This window comes from Sipha flava, unplaced genomic scaffold (genome assembly GCF_003268045.1).
Source record: "Sipha flava isolate LNK unplaced genomic scaffold, YSA_version1 264_pilon_pilon, whole genome shotgun sequence".
Taxonomy (NCBI): Eukaryota; Metazoa; Arthropoda; class Insecta; order Hemiptera; family Aphididae; genus Sipha; species Sipha flava.
The window spans coordinates 400328-425036 of NW_020272926.1; the positions used below are offsets into that span (position 1 = coordinate 400328).

The following is a 24709-nucleotide window of genomic DNA, read 5'->3' on the forward strand; positions in this document are numbered from 1 at the left end:
ATATTAAGGTGAATAAATTATGTTGATCTTTTTAAAATATTAACTATACACAATATATATGTACACGCAAACATTTATAGACAAAATATATACATAATATCATGATGAAAAATTGGCTAAAATGGATGTTTTATAAATTATTCCAAAAACACTTAAAAATAAAAAAAAATAAAGTAATTTATAATATTAAATGTGCCATTAAAAAAACATTTACGTTCAATTTAGTTTTATATTTATAAAATACACAAAAATTAACATATATTACAATAGTTTATGATTTTTTATCAATCCTGTAATGAATTTTTTACTAATGAGTTTTAGAAACTGCAAGTGTTTACAAAACGTATCATTAATCCAAAAATCATAAGATGTACTTTTAAATATATTTAGACCTTAAAAAAATGTTGAGTTTTAGTAGAATTAATTAATTATAAGTATTCTAACAATAAAGAATTTAGATCGATACGTGTAAAAATCCTCTGGAGTGTCCGTAATATAATGTATAATAAAGTTTATTTTTTACATTTCAAATACTTCAGCGGTATATCTTACTAAAATTATATCTAAAGGACCGAAAAGGCTAAGGCCAGAATATATATATATATATATATATATATATATACAACCATCCATGGAAAATATCTGGTAACCGGATACTTGTTAATTGTCAGGTCCCATTCCTGCGATATAGCAATAATAATGGTGACATCTAGAACGGTGAATAAAATTGGAAAACCAAAATATACACGATGCAATATAAAACGCATCGAGAGCAGCTATTAAAGCCCCGAACCTTTATATATATCCTTTTATTTTTTTTGCCTCTCCACTCGAATTGAACGACCTGTTTCTGAAACGATGACAAGGCGACTTGGCTTTAGCACACCGGAAGTATCATCCGTCGAGTCTCGGAAGTCATAAACACTGCGCTAGGAGGATTTTCGGCATTACATTGCCACTTTATTTATACATATATATTTTGTTTTCTGTCCGCTCTGTTATTGCCAGATAAATCGTCGAACAGTTTTGCGTTCAATTTTTATGGCCTTCAAATGCGTAGAGTATGCACTTAAATCCGACTCAATAGTTGTCTTCTACGTGTATCCTCGAATGGCATGAAATCAGTGCGTTAAGCTGAAAATTACATTTATGGGATATGCATGATTGAGTTGTACGGTTTTCTTATTGCCTTTAGAATTTTATTTTTTATTTATTTATTTTTTTTTTTATCAACGCTCAACCTGCTGCAGTCTAATTTAAAATCGCATTATTGTTAAAAACATAATAATTATCTTACGACCCATTGTAGATAATATATAATATTAGCTTACGGTTGTAGATTTTATGCTCACAGTCCACGTTTAGATCTGATTATCTAAAGACAATCAAATAAACATTGGAAGTATTTTCGATTACATAGAAATATATATATATATAAACATAATATGCATGAACAGAAACTTTCTAATTTTCTCATTTTCTCGATTAGAATTCACGTTTTTTTCGTGCAGAATGTTAACGGTGATCGTACGTCAAATGTGTTTCGAAAAATAACCGATTGAACTGTTGACGAGATCAACTGGTGAAATCGGAAAAATAGTACTCAGCCAACACTAAGTATAGCAAAAAGTTGTTATGTTTAGCAGCTCACATTGACGTCCATATATAGAAGTATTTTTTGAATCACACAATTCGTTACATCTCATCACTTTTGAGATACATAATATATGGTTTCAGTATTTCCAAAATATGACGATTCGTTGCATTGATTTTTTTTTTCCTTTTTTTTAGAAATCGGTTAAATCTTCTACACACAAAACATATAACATCAATATAATCTTGTGTAACGAAACGCACTGAAAATAATTAGACCTCATGCCCCGAGGATGGATCACGATAAAACCGGCCCATACACTTGCGCGTTTTTCACACGTGAACGTGAATCTTCACCGTAGTCGAGTAAAGTATTAATAGTCATATGACGGTCGAGCGCGACCCGCGGTGTATACCAACGGTTACCGGGAGTATATAATATCAATCAAGCTATAAATAATATTATAATAACATATATATAACTTATATTTTTTTTAAATTAATTTTACTTATTATTTCATTTTTATATTCAACGACGAAAACAATATTTTTGATGTACATAATTACGAAACGAAAAAAAACAATATTTTTAACCTACCTTTAGCAATAAAATATTTAATGTTACTATCGACAGTCCTAAGTCTGTATTAAATGGGAAGGAAAGTAATGTATTTATAACGGATGCAATTAATATAGTTGTTAAATATTATCGGGACGCAATTCATATGAAAAAGGAATCTTGGGACGTAATTCGTTTGCAGCGATTATTAATGCTACACTTATGCAGAAGCACACAGAAGAGTTAGCAGCTACCAACCATTTATTCAGAGGACCAATGGACGTCCAAGAAGGTAAATTCTATAACTCTTAAATGTAGACAATTGAAATCGGCTGTTCTACTCTTTATTTCGAAGTATACCAAAGCGTTTCAACGTTTGATACGAGACGGACAATCAGCACCTTAAAACCTTAACCCATGGATAGGAACGCAGTTACGAAGGGTTTTAGGGGCATTGTAGCGTCCCTGCACCACCGAAATTCCAGACCTGAATCCTCGATAAAACGTCAATTATGTCCCTTAACTCTGCCGTGGTCGACGGGAGCGTTGCACCGTCATATTAAAATGTGGTCAACCGTTCGACGGGTGGTAGGTATACCTGCGGTTTGGGCCTGTTACCACTATTCGGATTTCGGTGTACTCCACTGTATGTATAATGATATATATATAGATAAACGTATAGGTGTACTACGCCTACGTCGTTACCGCGTGATCACAGCGACAACAGACCGTCGGCCATTGCTCTAGCGCGGCCGACGGAGCCGAAGAAACCGTTTTGCCGGTAACGATGACAAACGATCGGACGATCGAACGGACCTTTGCAGCCCTCAGTAGCAGGACACAGCCACCAGGCCCATGGTGACGTGGGCCTTTCGACCGCCATCACCGGTAACACTCTCTCGCATTCCGCCGTCCCTGATTCTGCTAGTCGATCGCGCGGTCCCCCCGAGTCCACCTCGTCCCTCGCTTCCGGTACGGCTGCCCCGTTCCGCTGCCATTCCGCCGTTCCGCGGTCGCGTCCGTGACGGTACACCCTCAGCACCAGATCCGTCAGCTGGTCCGCGGAGAGCGGCTGCTCCTGTTGGCGCCCACAGTGCCCAGCCGCCCGTCGCCCGAGCCGCGGTGGCCGTCTGCCGCTACCGCGACCGCACGACGACCGGCGCCTGCGTTGTGCCGAGCTCCGGCGGCCGACGGTCGCGGACGCCTGCAGCCGATGCCGTTTGGTCCGGGGCGGCCGCTCGGGCGGCGATTCCGTGTCTAGCCGCGTTAATATCACGTACCGCCACTTGTCACCTTCCAACCGGTCCGGATCCGCCGGAAACGGTGCGCTGATGATCGGCTTCTTCCTCTTATTCCTGAAACAACAACGCGAACGAGAAACGATTACAGTGAGAAATCCACGAACGAGCCAACACGAGTTCGTTCCCACTTCATTCAATTGGTTTTGACGGATAGCGTTTTCAAAAACGTTTCTTGTCTAGCGTTAGCGTCTACAATTCGAATGGCTATTACTTCCGCAACGGTACATGTGCACGGTGGCGTGCGCAGGCAGGATGGTTGGGGATGTCCCCCCCCCCCGTGGATCCTTTTTTTTATTTTTTAACATCGGACGTTCATCGACATAATATGTAGTTTAGTCATAATTTTTGAAAACAACATTTTTTTAACAAAAACATGTTCCGTAGTGATAAATAAAGATAGAACATTTTTGTTGTTCCGGTCTATGGCTATGGGAGACTTCCCTTACCGAATTCCTGCGCTGCGTGGGTATATGACATTAGGTATGAGGCCGGTACCTCTGAGCACCTCTGAGCGCAGCGAGTGATCCCCGACAACCATTTTTTGACGGAGCATCCGAGTTGGGTCCCGGATTTTAGGTACTAAAATTTATTTTAAGTAATACACTAGTTGAGTCCTGAATTATTTCAGGTATTACACTAGTTCCTAAATATTTGTTGGTAAATACTAAATTATACTAACATTTTCCTTCCCATTTTAACAGACTTAGGACTGTCTACGATCTATTTAGATCACAAGTATGGTTAAAAATGTTTTTAAAGTTTTTTTTTTTTGTTTTTTAGTTTGTTTACCATTAAAATATAAATTATTCGAATTGTGTTGGTAAAAGTACTAAAAATGTTGAAATCATATAATGTAAATAAAAATTAATGGAAAAGAAACTAAAAAAAAAAACAATAAAAAACATTTTTAACCACGCCTGTGGTCTAAATAGATTATAGACAGTCTTAAGTTTGTCAAAATGAGAAGGAAAATGTTAGAAAATGTTAGTATAATATAGTGCTTACCAAAAAATATTCAGGAACAAGTGTAGTACTTATAAAAATCCAGGACCCAACTAGTGTAGTACCTATTTTAAATTCGTTACCCAATTTGGTTGCAGCCTTTTTTAAAGATGCACAAAAATATTTCGTCTATTCGTTCTCCGTTATTTTGATCACTTGAAAATTAGCTAGTGACTTGAATTGCCGGTGGAGTCCATGGATAGTTTTTATTACAAGGAACCGGTGGAATCGATACACTATCGGAAGCCCGATTGGGAATGTAAAAACTTCGGAAAAGCGGCAACTATTTGGAAATCTTGTGAAAAATATCGGGAGTCGAATGGGACAATGCCAAGAACCATAAGCAAGTGTTCTTGCTGAATAATATATCACGGGTCAGTAGCATGCCGAAGATAGGTCGAAATGATGGCCAGACAACGTGACCAAAATTGGTGGACGACTAAAAATATACAAAATCATGGGTCATATTGTTTTAATATTCTTGTCATTTGATTACGTGTCATGGTATAAGGACGATGTACCAAACAAGAGTAGGCGACAAAACATTAAAAGTCTCGGCAAGCAGCTATACCCGGATAATATACTACGCGCTATGCAAATTATGAGATTTTTCACGAATATAAACTTTGTGAATGATATTTGAAGCTAATGCGAATGGAATACTCGTATATTGGATTTATTCTACATAGGCATAACCTAAAGAATTTTTTTTATATTTATATTTAATTTTTCTTATATTTTATGTTTTTATACACCGCGAAATATTATATGTTTTAATTGTAATTAGTTTTTAACAGTAAATAATACCCTCATTATAGCCTTGAATATTGTAATTTGAGTAACAGTACTCGTCTCGTATCTGCGGATACTAAATTAATACCAATCGATAGACTACAATCGTTGATCATCGTTTTTATTTAATCCAAATTTTTTACCGAGTTTCTTTAGTTTTATATTTTATATTAGCATGGTTTTTTTTTTTCTATATAATTTCATTTATTGAACAAGTATGGCGTAATTCCAGTACAGAGGCATATTTATGAAAAAGTTTTATACACACGGGTAGTAGGACGGTAAAATTTTAATATTGAAAATTTAATCTGAGAACGCTTTTTACTTTTATTCACACACGTTATTTTTTTTATTTTTCAGCACCATAAGATTATTATAGGTAATTGCCCTTTCACTTTAAAGCTAATTCATTATAATTGGCGTGTGATTTTATTTTTATACGAATAGAATACATTGTTACATTTTTGATATTATATTTATATCGCTAAAAGGGGGGGGGGATTAAGTTGAAAACTAATTAGTGAGTATTGCGTGTAATGAAATATACTATTTTACAAACAATATTTCAGTAGATATAATTATTAGGTGGGTAAGGTGGCTTCGTACAATATATACTTGTGCTTAGATATTAATAACAATATTAAGACTAGTCTAATTCTATCAATATAATTAAATATACTAAGAGTATAGTGTACAAAATAAATATTCATTAAGCATAGTTTATTGTTTTTTATACAAGTGAAATGATCATCTACATAAATGTATTATGTATTATAATGTGTTAAGGTCAATGTTAACACTCTACCGCGATATTAAAATACCGTATTCATGTCAGGATCTACAAAAATGTAGGTAGGTTTATCCTCAACATTAAAAAATTAATTTATAAATCAATTATATTAAAAAACTGTTCAGCCTATTATTGATTTTATTTGACGATTCTATGTGTATAATTTTACATTTAGATAATTTTTACATAGTTTTCCATAACTACACAACTAACAGTTTTACACAGTTATTTGAGAAAATTCGACATAATATTGATTTCAAATCCTACCATATATCATAACGTGCACATTTTTAGTTGTTCATTTAACCAAAAAATTTGAAATAGTTATTATTGAGCACATCTGAAGAAGACAAAAAATGTTCATCGCTCAAAATGACTGGTTGCATAAAAAAATGTTACTTCAAGCTATCGCGATCACGAGACGTTGTAGCAACATTTTTAACATGACATCAATGTTGTTCGAGTTACGATAGTTTACAATAACTATTGATTTGATTCAAACGCGTATTACCATGTATTACTTTTGATGGTTTAAATTATTTCACTACCCGTTATTATGTTTCGTATTACGCGCACAATTTTCATACTGCCGTATCGTTAACGGAAATTATTCTGTCGCGGTTGAAATATAATACTGTACATCGCAAAACCGCCCATCGTTTTATACAGTTAATTGAATCGTTCTAAAAGTTGCTTCTCTGTTAAGATATGAATGCTTCAAAACTATCGAACCATCGTCCTTGTTCGCCGCCAAAACTCGGTGTATACACCTGTTTTCGTTTCGATTGATGATACGGAATGTCCACGTTAAGCGGCAAAGTTGTTTAATACGTCGCGTCAGGATTATATTGTATTGGTCTACTGCAGACACGAATGTATTGAAACAAATGCGCTGTAGATAAAGACCGCTGGTTATACCAAGAACCATTTGCAATCAAACGCGACAGCAGCTCTCGGAAAATAAACGAGGATATATTTATTATTGTTATTATTACGTATAATATTATTATTATTGTTATTTCTGTTACAGTCTACGCCGTGAAGAATATACGCGCGTATATTATTCAAGGTCTCTTGTGGATTTACGTTTATTATATATTTTTTTAATTGCCTAATAAACGGCCACTGAAGTGTACGACTGCGTAAAGTTTTCGAAACGATCGCCGTCTCCATAATAAAACGCCTGGACGGAAGTTTCGCGAAAACGTTTGCGAGTTTATTAACTACACGGTATAGGTATACACTGCACATTATTATTGTTATGATTCAACGTGGTCGCGCGTTGTTTTATGAATCGTATTTTAATTTCGTCGTGTTTTGCGTTCGTCTCAAGTTCTACGAACCGACTTACCGTTATACCCTGTTGAAATGTGATTCATGCCAAAGTAAATTTTATTCGAGTATATTATTGTAATTCTTACGGTCTAGTCGTGTCCACACGGTGATTTCACCCGTTGATAAACCGTTCGCTATTTGACTGTTTACTTGTACAAAATAATGTATTATTCAAATCCCGTTCACAATCACAATGGAAACATATAAAACCGTTCACACTCGACACCGCGTAGTCGGAATTAGTCAGGAGGGGAATGTAATGATATAGCTAGTACTTGGAAAATTGTACAAGTAAAATAGGCTAAGAGGAGAGTTTAAACCCTTCATCTCCCAACTGGATAAGCCATTGAGGACGGTATACCGGATTTATAATTCCGATGATATTTTTAAGCGAACTCGTTTTCGAATAAATTCGTGTTAGTTATTGTTTTTGGTGTTTTTAGAAATTATTTCTTGGTGATAGCGTGCGCGCTTAATTCAATTATCTGACTGTTAATACATTTAAAATTCTATTTAAAAAATTCATCTATTTTTGCGCAATTTTATAAATCATCCGTACCTATCACGATATCGGCTCAAGAAATTTGATCGTAAAATGTTAATTTTTTTTTGCTTTACGGCCTCCTACACATCAATTACAATATATTATTATAGCAATATGCGAATTATATTTTGCCTTAAGTCACTTATTACTGTTCTCATTTATTCACATTTATAGATTTATTTAAGTTTCTTTTAGTAACGATAATAAAACAATAAATTATACACCACGCAACTTAAGTGTTCATAATGAACATTTTATTATTTGAATATTAACTTAATAAAACAAATTAATTGCTCTTGAAAAATAAAATCTTCAAAGGATTTTTAATTTGTTCTACACCGTTTTATAAATATTTTGTGTTTTACTTAAATAATGATCTTTTTACTCTTTATGCATGAATATCAAATGTTGATAGTTATATTTTATTATTGAACAAATCACATCTGACAAAACATTAATTTATTTTAATATTATGTAGTACACTTAATATTTTATAATTACCGGTAAATCTTGTACAAGTTTAATTTTTGTAACGGCAAAACTAAAAATATGACTTTTATATTATTATTACCAAATATTATGAACATTTTACTTTTTCAGACAATAAATTGTCATATTATTTTATTTTCAAAGAATTATTAATGCATTATTATTTTACGAAAATATGAATTTATAATATATTTATATTTATTTATTTAATATCAATCGCTCCATACTATTTGCGTTTCACGTTTATACTTAGTATATCTAAGTGTTTATATTTATTCTGTATATTCATTTACTCGCTTATATAGGTATTGAGCAACAATATCTAGGTACATATTTATCGTTAAAGATTAATTGCAGTACGGGGAATGTTGGATAGACCATACACTCCACTCTATAAATGTGGACAAGTTCAAACCATCAATTATATCATCCAGATTTAATTACTAACAAAATATGAGGAAGAAAAAGGAGGGCTCTACAAAGGCAACAGTAAGGTATAAGAATGACTATGCAGCCTAGAAGTGCGCCTCTAGAAACGGATATAAGCCATAGCTCTATGTATGTAGCAAATATTTATTAGTTAGTTGGCATGTTTAAAAGTTTATACATGTTTTCATCAAAAATGCCATAGGGAATAAAAAAAAATTGTAGTATGATATTCTTTAGAATATAAATTATATTTTACCTACCTAATTTTTATAGTATATGCAGAAAACTTCAGAAAGGTGAATCTTAAATATAATATTATTATCGAAGTATTCTATTAGATATATTTCTTATAATAAACTAGTGTAATTGTTTCATAGTATATATAATTTCAAATTATTCAAATTTCACCTCATTAAGGTTTTCAGAAGAATAAATTGGACATGAACAATTACCAAAATTAACTCAAGGTTTTCAACCTATAGCGTTAATCTTTTGTAATAAATTTAAAAAAAAATAAGTAAAACCATTGATTTGTTTGATTTGATTTGTTTGTATAATTGCATACAAGGTTTATTATGTAAATTATGTATTATGTATAATAAAAAAATGTAGGTATATATTTAGTTTGCATATATTACATATACAGTGGTTTTCTCAGTGGCACTCACACTGCACTCACAAAATAGTAGTTTTAGTCATTTTTCAACATTATTGAAACTTTATATACACCCATTTTAAACCATAAGCTTATTTTGAAACAAATATATAATAATAATTTGATGGTGAGAACTTAACAGAAAAAACCATTTTTCATTGTTTTTTTTTTCTTGCTATTTGCCTTCTATAAAATATTTATAAAAAACGATAGGCGTTTATAAATAAGTTAAAAGGTTAATTTTTCAAGATTTTTTTATTTACTACACTTTGTGTCTTATTAACTTAACTAGTTTAAATATAGCCACGGTAAGAACTTAGCCTTTCCCGGTAAGTTTGAAAAATAATTAGCAAACTAAATATTCACATTATAATTTATACTCAGTATTTCATTAAGTTTAAAATAGAAGACCTAATTATACGTAGATAATTATTAATTAGTAATTTCTATGTATTATTTTTTCGTGCATTATAATCATGTTTAACCATACGATTAATTATTACTTATAAATTCAAAAGGATAATTAATTCTATGTTCTCTGGATTCTTATTATTTACTTTTTTAGAATAAATTACGTTAGTATTATTTTCATATTTTAATCGTAAAAATAACACTTTTATGTTTACATAGTTTAACTTAATTGAGTTGATATTTATCTTTAATTTTTTCATTTTTATTAAATATTTGTATTGTATGATTTTAGCTTGATATTTTACTGCTTTAATCCGCTATTCAAAATGTATATGTAATTATTTAAACTTTTTCTGTCAAATATCTGTTAAAACAGTCGAGTCGTGATAACTCGAAATTGAGGGGGGGGGTAAAAATGCACTTCGGGATGTATATTATTCGAGATATCTAACTAATTTTATATGGGAAGATTTTTCTAGGAGAATAAAATACAATTCGAATCGCGACTGGAATGTATAAACAATAAGTGTAATTATATTGGCACCAAATATTAAATAATACCTGAGAAAATTATGCGTTACTGCGTTTTTATCAAAATCATATTCAGGAACATAATTTTTGTTGACATTTCTCACTTACTTATTAGGTTTTTTGTTTTTCTTATCACTCTTCGGACGTTTGTTCGAACATCGCATCCACTGAAAATTATACACACAACAGTTGTAATAAAAGTAAAAATATAAAATATAAGATAATAAATAATAATTGGACTACATAACGTGATAGAACAATATCAAGACAAAACTAAATTACTATTGAACATTAATATTATACTTTTTATGCAAAGTAAATTTATTACAATAACTTTATTTTATAAAAATAACGCCATATTTGTAATATTTCATCGTTCGGTCAGCGTAAACCATACCATCCAGTCGCATAAACACAATTTTTACAGGAACCTTTCAGACTGCGACGTAATGCACGTGTCACAATATTAATGCATTATAGTTGTGGTACATGTACCGAAATGTTCGACGTGTCGAAGACAATAAGTCATCATAACGATGTGTAAAACGACACAGTTACATATGTTTAATGTACATAATATGCGTGTATGATTAAATAGTAGGTTAGTGCTGTGATTTCGACAGCACAGCATTACCATGGGACATTCGTAATGTATTATGTCATGATGGTATAATATATACGAATTCCAATACGAGTGCATATATATTAATATCACTTGACCTTGGACTATTCGTCACTCTGCGGTGATCTAAGCGGGAGACGAGTTAATTTTTGGCAGATGTGCTATTAATTAAACAATCCCACCGAGAGGTTTTCGAAAAGGCACATTTCATAAAAAGCACATTTCAAGCGCGCGCACATGTATGTACCTACACATACGCATACATACACACACACCTACACACACTCGCACGCATCGAAGGCGTTTCTTTTTTTTTGGAAGTTCTCATACAAGCATCTACAAACTTCAAGGTTCCTTCATAAACTATTCACCACTCCAAAAATCGGTAACACTAATTTTTTTGTGTTCTTGTCAAATTTCATACGAGCGTAACAAATTTAAATAATTTAAAGTGTATAGAATGAACATGTAATATAATAGTATCACTTTTTAATATATTCTTTTATCATATTCTTTTTCTTTTTTTTTACTAAATACAATTTTGATAGTAATTATTAAGTAAAAATGCTACAACAGTCGAAAATCTATTAGATCCATGTTAACTCCTGCAGTGCATTATAATATAAAAATTAATTACGACTTCTACATGTCCAATAATAGTTTGTCGTTGTATAATTATTATAATATTAATCATTGAAGTTTATATTATGTATTCGTAGGTATAACGCATTTACACTTTTCGGATAATTATTGAATACTGGGCATCAGCTATCACTTATCTTATGCAATATACTTAAATTTTATAAGAGTTATATATTTTATTGCTTGAATATAATATAAAAGTTAAAATTATTAATATTTTATAAAAAATATTTATAAAATTATAATTAAAATAATTATAATATATTTATACAATTTCATGAATTTTATTATTCTACAGTAATATAAAGGGAAGGATAAAATATATGGTACAAATATGAACATTTATCAATTATAATCCATCAATAGGTTTCAACATTTCTAGAACAATGTACAAATTCCAAATTTAAATTAATGGCATTTGCTATTCTTAATAAATTACGTTATTATATTAACTAAATATTTTATTTTCAAAAGAAAAAAGAATAACAAAATTATAGTCATCAGTTTTTAAATGTGTTAACTGTTTCACATAGTTTCAAAGCAATTAATATTGATAACATTTTATTATATTTTTATTGAAATTTTATTAATATTTACCATTCATTTTTATAGAATCTTTTACTAAAATAATTATTTTAGGTTTCTCTACGCTATAATAATTGCAAACCAATTTTAAATATGAAAAATATTGTTGTAATCAACTAATGATTATTCTTAAATTTTTAAAGCTATTTAAACTTATACATTTACATCCGTAATAAATATTATATCGTTGTAGTAAAATGTCTTTTATGTGGTAGAAAGATGTATAAAATAAATCTTATTATAACTTTGAGATGTAAAATAAATAAAAGAAATATACATAAAAGTAGTTTAACAGTTATAATGTGTTTATTACTCAATTATATTGTAGTTTAAGTACACAAAATAATGCAATAGAATTTCAGTATTTTTAACCAAACCAATTTCAGTATAATTTATAAGTAGACACCTAGAGTTTTTCTTTCGAGCCCTAATCTTTATTCATTAAACAAATGTAACATTTTTAAATTCATATGTACCTAATAGAAATGTAAACTTTTAAAACTTTAAGCAATAAACCTCCATATTTGTTTAAAAGTAATAAATGAATAATCTATGTCCAGTAGTTATTCGTAAATTTATAAACAAATTGTTTTTTTTTATTAAAATAATTTATGCGTTTTTATGTACAATAAATAAATATAAAGAATATTTAACCTAAGATTTTATATTTCCTTATAACTCATATCAATCTTATATGTAGACATATGTAAGATATATATATATATTTATAATTTTAATTTATATGCTTTACGTAATTGCATTTATGGCTTATTCATTCTTTTCATCATTTATTATAATTATAGTTAATACAACACACAATTTTTATACTTACAAAAAGTCAAAAAAAAAAAAAACAACCCTAATGTTCAAATAATAAATCAAAACTGTTATTCATATAATTAGTATTATGGTCCAATAGATAATCGAACTTTGTCGAGCGTACCTATTGTGTTTAGAAATCATTCAACATTAAAATGATCAACAATTTTACGCTGCAACTCGTTTGCGCATAATCAAAATTTTTTACCTGAAAATTGACAACTCGTTTGCACACGACAAAATCAGTTGTTTACCAGAAAATAAATAACTCGTTTGCGCACAACGACAAATTCACACATATGACCCGTAAAGTTTCAGTAGGTATGGACTATAGATAATGGATGGTATAGTGACGACTAGTATGTTGACGACATAAACTTTAATATGACATAGAAATTTCTAATACTTTTGAATCTTGATGAGGAAAACAATGTTTTAATATTGATAATTATAAATTTAATGAATACCGTGTTTTAATGAGTGGATGTTTAAATTTTAGATGCACTAAGAAAAAATGTCCTGCGAGTGTTATTGTTAATAACTCAAACAAAATAATAAAAGTAACCAACTCTCATAATCATGAGTAGTATAATAATCAATGATAATAAGCAAACGAGTTCCGACACTAGGGATTTTCGTCACAGGTAGCCAAAATATATGTGCGCAATCGAGTTGTGTATTTTTGCGCAAATGAGTTGTAAAAAAGGTAAATGTGCGCAAACGAGTTGTAGCTACAATTTTATTATGGAACATTTTTTAAATAAATATAAGATAATAGACTTTGATGACTGATAATTAATCTGTAAACAAGATAAGGAAAAAATATAATGATGAATACAAAATAAAACTTTAAGTTAGGTAAATCGATTTATAAAAATAAGTATAATATTTTAAATCTAAGTGTTACTTGCAACTGATAATATTAATTTCATGATAATTTATAGCAACATTTAAAGCGTTTTATTAAATATAATATTGTATGGATTTTAAAAATTTATAATTTTTAAGATTTTGATTCATCATCTAGAATCTTAAAAATTTAATTTAAACGATATTTTTTATATTGTTATTCATTTATTTTATCAGTCACTATTTTATTTTTCGTTAATGCTATTTCAAAAAATTATATCGACTTGATAAACGCTGCGGAATGAACTGCGAAGTCAAAAAAATTTGGTTTTACCTGTTTGGGGTAATTGAAAATGATCTTCCTGTACAATCCGTCAACCCTCGATGCCCCGCCATCCTTCCTTCTGCACAGACCGCTGCCCATTTCAAGGGGAGAAGTAATCGACCCGTCGTCACCACTCCGACACTACACCGCGGCCGTTGGTCAGAGGGTAAGTAATAATATTGTTTTCTTGAGAAACGATAACTATATATGCGTATAAATTTATCAATCAAAAATATGGATTTCCAATAGAAACAACCACAGAAATAACTGAGGTAAAAATCAAACGATGACCACAACATTTACCGACAACCAACCGAACCAACAGTGCGGCGGCCGTGTGATTTGATAACTTACGATACACACATCGTTGTGGTCGTCTCCCACCTTTTCTTTTCCGCCGTAGACGCCTCTCAGGCACGCGAGATGCTGTTTTCTTTATTTATGTATTAACGTTATTTTTTTTTTTTTTCTACTAATTTTTACGCTATCATAACACTATCGTGACGTACAATTGCAATGAATAAACATTAAGTCCGGGGTTTGACATGACACCTCAAATTAAATATTTACAATTTGAACTACCATAGTAGCAACTAATTTGTAACGATTTTTAAAGGAAGTTCAAAATTAGTGACATGAATCTTTAAAATTAATGTCATATGATTCAGTGGTATGATATGCGACAAGCTGTAACAAAAAAATCTACACTCAGGGACGGATTTTAAAATATCGCTCCGGGACCAATTATTATCTAACTGTTCTCTAGGTACATTTCCCTGGCACCACAATGTTGAAAAATTCATAATTTTTTTGCACCATTAATTGTACCATAATGTGTACCAATTTATACCACTAATTTGAGAATTTGTACCAACGAATTTCCCACGGAAAAATCGATTTCTCTATACGGGTGTCAGGGATACGTTTTCCAGGGAAAGTTACATAAGATATTATACTTTATTATATCGTATTATGTGATTGTGTTTCTTTTTTTACCAATTGAATAAAATCGTATTAACATCCAAATTTCGCACTCGTAGAACAACAAAATCAGGATTTATATGAACGTAAATAATATTTTGTAGGTTGAAAACCCGCAAATAATATTACCTGTTATGAAATATATAACATGGTACAGTGCAATAAATATAACCAACAATACTATTGCACGCTAAAATTGACACATATTTTGTTAAGTTATTAATTATATGTTTGATTGAACTTGTGAACATTTATCAATCAAGGATTTTCTTTTATTGAAATGTTCGTTAAAAGATTTGAAATAACATTATTTGTAGAAAACTGATTTTTATATAAATTAAATGAACATCGGCTGTTTAAAATAAAAACATAGACTTATACAACGTGTTAACATTTAGCCCCCGACGACGTTTATTGCATATTTAAAAAATTCCAATCGTGTTGATTAACATTATTTACACGTCTCACAATGGGTACGGTCTTATAATTATTAATCAAAGAATAATTTATCCGTGTAAAATGTTACGGAGAGATGTACTAAGTCGATTATCTGAATCAATATAATAATAATAATATACATTAATAGATTAAAATAAGTTTAAATAGTTTTTATTAGCCAAAAGTAAATTTAGATAGCATGCAAGTTGCTTGTTTATTTTTATTCCAGTTTATTTCCTAGAAAAATATACCAATAAGCGAGACTGGGGAATCTCATAATCTTAATATTATACAATGTCTATAATGTTTATTATTATTACCAATGTCGTATATAGGAGGGTGCCTAGTGGTCTACAGCCCCCCCTCCCCTCAAAATGTTTCAAAAAACTTAAAAAATATTTTAAACGTTTGTTATATTTTAATGGTGTTCTATACTGATTTAGAAATAATTTAAAAAAAAAAAAATAGAAAAATTATATATTATTTAATAATATTTAATTTTTAGATTGAGTTTTTTTATAATTATTATCACCAAGGTACACGGTGTTGTACAATTTTTTTATACCACCTATCTTTATTAGTATTTTATTTAACTATTGAGAATTTTTATTTGTACTTTAGTTATTGTTATTATCAATAAGGTAGAAGGTGAACCTTTATTATATTAAATTTTAAGTCAAATAAACATTAAATGTGTTATCCTTTGTTGAACTAAGACATGCTATGGGAAGAATTTATTGTCATCTATTGCCCTCACAAAACTGGGAACAAGTATTTGAAAATTATTTATCCGATTTCCTCTAAAATTATGTGGGAGCTATTATATCAATATAATAAAACAATTACCAATGACCAGTTTTTGATGGTAGTAAAAATTTTAAATATTTATTAACCGATTTAATCAGGTTGGATTAGGTAAGGTTAAATATATTTATTTATGCCACATACTTTGATATCAATTATTAATCATTGATAATGTATTAGAGCGTAAACAGATATCATTAAATTAGTTATAATATCTACTATCTAATAAGTTCGTCATTCTGACTTCTAATTCCATTTGCTTCTCACAACCCCTTGCAACTCATAGTGGTTGCCCTTAAGTATAAACTGAAAAAGTTCCCAACGTTCCCTCCTTTTATTTTTTTTCGTGTTTTTATTATGTTCCAGTATTTTATTTTTAAAAATTTAGAAATGTAGCTTATGAGTTATGGGATAACAATTCTGAAATGAGTGGTACAAATTGGTAAAAATTATGGTACAATTAAAAGTGCAAAAAAATGTGGAATAATTCAATAGGTGTGATTTTGGGTGCCAGGGAAACGTTTCCCTAGCACCCGTAGAAAGAAATCGATTTTTCCGTGGGAAATTCGTTACAAATTCTGAAATTAGTGGTACTAATTGGTATAAATTATGGTACAATGAATGACGCAAAAAATTATGGATTTTTCAACATTATGGTGCCAGGGAAACGTACCTCTGTTCTCTTAGGTATTATTAAGAAACTAAATTATCGCATCGTAACAATATTATACCAACATTTTTAAATAAACATAAGCAGTTCAGTGATATTAATTTATTATAAGTTTAATTACAATTTAATAATACAATATCTAATAATTCCTTTTCGTTGATCCTATAACCTTCTCCCTAATATTTTCGTTTATCAATTATTCATTTTTCTTGAACAGTAGAATTATAAATATTCCACGATCCGAACAGAAAGAACGAATATATAAAATTTTAAAACGCATAATAATAGTTTAATTGATGACTTCGAAAAATAAGAAAATTTGGTTTAACATGACGTTTTGAAAATACAATTTTTCTATAGTAGTAAATTAATAAATCAGATAAAAATTATAAACATGTATATATAATTTTATTATATAGATAACGTGATTTATTGAGTATGTTTTAGCGAAAAAATTAAATGTTAGATACAATATTTTTTTTTAATTAATAGTAAAATAAAAATTATTAAAATTTGAGGAATTGAATAACCATTAAAATCAACTTCTGCCTACAATACTCATTTGTATTATATTATTACATTTAACCTACGGTATATATTTTCATCAAAAATAATGGTTAAAAAATATCGATTACTGACTCAATTTATTTAGGGCTTTGGAAGAGAGTTTTACTGCACTAGAACGCATACCATTAACCACATACTGAATTTGAGTGTGTGAGTGTGTGTGTGTAGACAAAGCCTTAAATGTCTGTCCAAATTTAAACGAATTACAATGTCCTCTTCCGCACGCGGTGTGCGAGCCTTCGTATACGTGTGTAAGTGTACTTTTGTTATCTTCGTGATGTAGGATACAATATTGATGTTCTTAAAATATATGGAGTTAAATGTGTGAATATTTTGAACTCAAGAGTTTCCGTCAACAACCATGCATGAATAAATCAATTCAAAAATTCAATAGAAATGGAACGAGCGACAGTACTTTTTTGGATACAGTTGATGGAATTCACTGCACATTTTTTCTTTTGAAATGTGTATGTATTAATTAATTTATGATCATTGTCAATAATAACAATAACTCTTTGAAATATACGATACATTATTTCTGTTGACTACCGATACAGTAATATGTATTCAATACGATATTTGAAACATAAATAAAATGAAAAAACACGAAATTTTTCATTCCGACATTAACAATATAAGTCTTGCAAATATTGCATAATATAAATCATGATTATTTGGTACGTTATGTGACTCTATATGTATATACATCGCAGTTGTTTGTAACTGTTATATCTTTGCTCGACAGTAAAGTATTGGTATTTGATACCTTTATAAAGATCACATCCAATGAATTGACCTAAATATTTGTTTTTGAAATAAATCAAAAGTTCCAATACTACATAACAATTATTTATCAATATAATAAATATAATATTATTAAAAATCCTTTGGTCCGATATCAGGAAATATACGCATGGTTTCGAAACGCATTCAAAATTGTAGTTACCTCTCATGAAAATTAGATAAATGTAAAAATTTAAACTAAAGCTCTCTTCCCTGCTCAGTTCGTGAAATCCCTGACAGGGCAATAACTTATATGAGGAACCGGACGTCCGGGTGCATCTGACCGCGGATTCATCGAGCTCCTAGTCGTAATTTATTGGCAAATTTCTACAGAATGACACCAGAAACATAAAAAAAAATAGAATTACTTGAATTTCATTAACATGCAAACCGGTAACAATTGATTACAAAAAAAAATAAAAAAAATAAAATAAACCGCTTATGAATTATTCAAAGCAGCAAACAAAATTGGAAACGCCAGCTTTTTTTCATTTTTATTCCTCGTCTCTTTATGCCGTCTCGTTCTGGCGAGCACCTTTTTGTTGGCCTTTGGCCCGATACAAAGGAAAGGGATGAAAGGGGGTGGACTGTCAGATTAAATCATATAAGCGCCCTTTTCGATCCGACAGCTGCTTGAACGCAAACGAGAAGGATTCGTAAATTTCAAAATTACATTTGGAAAACATTGATTAAATTTAGAATGCTTGTGGTTGAAAATGTTTTTATTTAACAAAATTTGGAAGTGAACAAGGAACCCAGACATAGTCTATCCCAATTACTCATACGTCAACAGCATTAAAATTAAAACAATTTAACTAACTTTTTGAGACAACTCGTATAACGAAACAGTTAGGTAATTACATTTTCATTTATAAACCTTCTATCAAAGTCAATGTAAACTGAAATTCAATGCAATATAAAAAAATGGTATTTATTATGAGTTCGAGTACTGCATCATTAAAATAACAATGTTATATATTGCAACTGATAATTGATATTTTAGATTATAGAATGATAACAATATTTAATATATTTATTTCAGTTTCAATAATCACTTATACTTATTATATTATATGCCTATATATTATAGAATTTCCTATAATAAATAACAAGAAATAAATTTTATTTAAAAATACTACAGAAAATCTGCGAACCCATATAAAGGAAACAATTGTGAGTCTTAATTTTTTTTAACTACATGGAAATAGGAAAAATATATAAATTATAAAATTATATAGCTATATGATTATAACTTATAAATATAAATTATATAATATATTGTACATAAATATATAAATTATTGTAATATTGCAATGGATATAAATTTTACAACTATTTCAATTTTAATACCTTTACAATAGATACTTTTCATACTTTTCTGCAAAAACTGGTATTTATTCAGACATTTTATAACAATCAATTGAAATACAGTAAAAGCTCCTAACTCATAAATAAACCTCAAAATTCGATTTTCACGTTTGTTACATTATATCACAACTAACTCGAGTCTCACAACATATATTTGTACATTAAATTTATTATTATGTTAAAACATTAAACTTAAAATCCGAAATTGTTAAATACGAATTTAAAATTAAATATTATTGAACTCAATCCAATGTACCAATAATTAACAATAAAAAAACAATGAGACTTAAGCAGTCACATTTTTTTGGCACGAAAATTAATCTATTACAATGTATATAATTATTAATATTTTTATAACATAATGCGTATCGACTAGGTCGATGACATTCGATAGCTATATGGTGTTTTAAACGCTCGGAAATATATGGAAATACTGAAACACATTCGTGCTACCGTTAATTATACTTAACAGCTATGACACATTGGATATAAGATAAAAGTACAAAACACAGGGCTTATGGTAAGTAGGCCAAAAATGAAGACTAATTAGTGATTACAGAAGTAGAATAATTACTGAGTGAATGGTTTAAGCATCATCTGTCATTTGATTTTTAACGATTTATTTGAGACTATAGTTTTGGCCATATATTTTTCTCATAAATTTTAATTTTTTAATTTTTTTGTATTATCTCGGTGTATCATATAGTCGTCGTAAGTCGAGTAGCGTATTGATTTCGCAATATATCTATTTCACGGATGGCTTTTATTTTGATTGTTATGTGATCACTGGCCTGTTTATACATTATTAGAGTGCTGAAGGGTTTCATTTATTACCATGCCCTGTTGATTTCCCTCGATTATCATTCGAAAAAGAGTATATATGAGATTGATTGGCATGGTTCATACCGATTGCCGATGCTCAAATAATTCTTACAAACTTCTGCTTTTCCATTTGGTAGTTTGACGGTCTTCGTACCTATCGGGAGTTGATTAATATTCTGCCATCACTTGATTGTATAATATTTATTCTCTTCGGGATACATTCCTTATTTCGGTTAAACAAAACCACGTACGCAGCAAATCCATGTTGAATCTATTTTTACACATTATTTTATCATAAAAAAATAATATCTATTATCCTTAAGGTTGCAACACGTATATGTGTTGCATGTTCCGTGCATTTGATTTATACTTTGTTTAAGAATCGTTTAATAAAACAAGGAAAAAATATTTTATCATCGATTCGCATCCGTACACGTGATGACAATTAGATGAGGAATTTTCGAATTCGACAAGAGATAAAGTTATACAAAGTATTTTTCGAAATGCCGTACCGTCGTTTGTAGCGCATTAACTGATCGCACGACATAAATCGAAATACACAATATATTTACAACATGTGTGAGAGTATAACGCAAACGAATCGACGAAATAAATTTTTTGTGTACAAGAAAACCCTGAATCCGCGGTTTTACCGACCGACTACGATTTCACATGCCACATACATGACGCGATACGCCATTGTCTATCGATTCATTATTGCAAAATATACGACACGTGTTAGTCAATTGGTTTTTTACGCGGCCCGGGAGAAGCAAAGCAAGCGCGCACCATCCGCCGTGAACCGTTCGTCAGCCGCAGATAAGCGGCACCGAACGGCGTGAAAAATTGATGAGGAAAACAGCAAAAAGGATTAGCGCTCGCGGGAAGGCGACGACTTAAATCCTGCAGTTGCGGCGACGTTCATTGCGGACCAAACGATCGGGATTCGATGTAAAAGACGAGGAACGCAGCCCTAACGAAACGGCCGTACGATTTCGACATTGTACGCGTCTTGGCGATCATTTCAATTACCACGCGCGTGTTCCGGATAAACGGTTTTTTTTTTTTTTTTGACTATCATCAACTAAATGTAAAAAACCCACTACCGAACCAAGACTGATAAATCTTTGTAAACAGTATCTACCTAGGTTGATGTAAATAAATAATATGGACCAAATTGTTAAAATCGTTTGCCTGTTCACTTTCGTCCCGACATTACTAATAACTATTTTCATTCTTAACGAATTGTTTACAACACGACGTACATACGCATTTGCGAATTAAATACATTCTTCTCTACTATTTGTATATATCACCGTAGCTTACTCTCGTAGCCCGTTGGCACGATAAAGTATTTATAATATACATACAATTATTTGCGCAGTTATCAAACCGACGGGTCTTATGTTTACATTCGGTTATAAAGACTGACTTAGATGATCAGGTACGTATTTAAGTACATGCAGAGCGATTTTCATACTTTGTTTAAACCAAATTAATAAAAATAGTAGTGTAATAACGGAAGTTGTCACCTCGACATGTCACTCGGCACTTCACAATAATTACATTTCAAAAAGATAAATTTGTCATTGATGATAAAATAATGGTAACTAGATTGAACACTATATACAGTGATTACTACAAATAAGAACGATCTATGCCGAAAAAAATATGATAGATATATTATGATAAATATCCTGTTAAATATAACTATTAATCATTTCGCGAGAAATAAAAATAAAAGGATGGGCCGCGATAGGAATGACGAGTTTCTAAGACGGTCAATCACCACGTCGGAACTCATCACACACTCTAAAAGTCAGTTTTAATTTACTGTTCGAATTAATCAAACGGATATACTTCCAATCATTATGACGAATGAGGTGTTATGCAACAAAATTTGACGGGAGGGTTTTCGGGTTCGTGAGACAAGACTAATTTAATTGCAACCTATTTTCGTATTAAATATTATTGTATGCATAATATGAACAATATCGCATTTTTAAAACTGACCATATTATTGTAAGATGAATATAATAATCGTATGACTGAGAAAATGTTCAAATCATTATAAACATATAATTTAATTAACAAATACAGCCATGAATCTAATATCAATATCGAAACAATAACGTGACACTATATTCGTTAGAATGTATTTTGTAAAAGGACGAAAATCGCACAAAAGTGATAGTATACCATCGTATAATTAAATGCGTTTTTTTCTCTAACCGTAAAAATCTCTTTTGTCATGTCGTAAATCCTATTCGTCGATTTGCCCTACTAGATTACTACTGCTGAGCAAGATAGTGTTTTGACGTTTATACGATCAATCCTATTTCCGATGAAAACTTTATTCAACTTTTCGAATTTAAATTTTGTTGAAAACTTTTTCCGACCTCCGAATAATCGAATGAGATTTTAATTGGACAGTAACTGCGATCGTTGCTTCACATAGCGTATGCGTCACCACCAGCAACGTAAAAAACATAATAAACATACGGACCGCGTTAAGTATACCTATTATAATATTATACTGCAGCGGAGCGCAAACCGTCCGAAACTACAAAGATCGTAATCATATTGCTATGAACTTTTTTCGGTTATTTTTTCGATTTAACTAAGTAGTAGTGACTTTTGGAAAAATAAAATAATACTTTTCGATCCCGCAACCGGGGGATGAAATCGACAATAGTTCCCAGCTGTCTTCTCTTCTTTATCACCGCATATAATGGATGCACACGTTTTCCGAAACCCGAACGAATCGCAAATTTTTCGAGGATAAAAAAAATATTCGGTCAATCATTATCGCATACATAATCTAGATAAATATTTTAAAATAAAATTGGTAATTTTTCCGAATGGACCGATTTTTTTTTTTTTTAACGTCCAAACGCTAAAATTGTTGTTTTAGGTATACATATATATACAATCGTAAGAAATAAAAAATTGCAAAGCTCAAAAATATACACCACTAATAAGTCGGTTTTAGCAGCAATCAACTTTTAATCGTCTTAATATCAAATCAACATCGTTGCTAATTAAATTGCGGGCATAAGCGTCCACAGAAAATGGAAAAATAGTCCATCGTATTCAATTTCAACCAAAAGCGTATACTAATTGACCATAGCGGCCCTTATTAACTGTTCATTTTAATTCAGTCATAATCTGGCGATTATACACTATACATGAGGATAAGCAAACAACCTGCAGCTCTTTAGAATACCCTCATCATCGATATTTTTTTTCATAGTTATGATATGTTAATGAATACTTTTATTCGGGACACGTTATTCAAAAAAATACATTTAGTTAAATTATAATGAAGCCAATTGATTTTTTTTTCCCCTTAACTTATTGAGTAGCGAAAACCGACTTGGACCAAATTTAATCAGTGGCAGGGGGTAGAGGGACGCCAAAAGAAAAAAAAAGGTTGTTAACACCAGTGCGGCCCTTGGTCATCACGGTTTCGTAACATTTTAGAATAATGACTTTTTCTTGCGAAAAGAAGTCTACCAACCCGCACTATAAACACACACACACACACACACACATATATATATATATATATATGTATAACTATATAATTGTTATACGACTTACGGACATTGGGTTGGCCGTCAGCAGCAGCTTCGGTAAGGTACCTACTGCGACAAAGTTTCTCCCCTTGCCGCATTAATTATAATAATAACGACAACCGTGTAACACTGTACACTCTGACCATGACTTACCGGTGGTAATAAAACACCAGTGAAAATGATGAACCTCCGGATTAGGTCCCAGGACGTCTTCGCCATCGTCCAATTAGCGAGTGGTGGCGCTGTTATTAATTTAGATGACCGGATGCGTCTACGACACCGGTCGCTTACAGGACGATAGTAGTACAGGTGTAGGGGTTCACGTCCAGGATAAACGATCGGATATTATGCGGGTGTACGTTTCGATTTCACTACAGCTGCCGAACGGCCATCGTCATTTCCCGCGCACGTCGACTTAACAACCG

The 24709-nt window shown here is 30.9% G+C and overlaps 1 protein-coding gene across 2 annotated transcripts; it reads right to left on the reverse strand.

The window, feature by feature from the left end:
* Nucleotides 1-2225: 2225 nt before the first annotated feature.
* LOC112685072 lies at nt 2226-24709 on the reverse strand. Of its 2 annotated transcripts, none has more exons than XM_025556845.1 (3): nt 24438-24709; nt 10540-10598; nt 2226-3507 (listed from the first exon to the last, which is right to left on the reverse strand). In XM_025556845.1, exons 1-3 carry the CDS (start codon nt 24501-24503, stop codon nt 2865-2867), a joined length of 768 nt encoding a protein of 255 aa, XP_025412630.1. In that variant the 5' UTR covers nt 24504-24709; the 3' UTR covers nt 2226-2864. The 2 variants fall into 2 exon arrangements, with proteins under 2 accessions (XP_025412630.1, XP_025412629.1); XM_025556844.1 differs by lacking the exon at nt 24438-24709 and adding an exon at nt 14283-14597.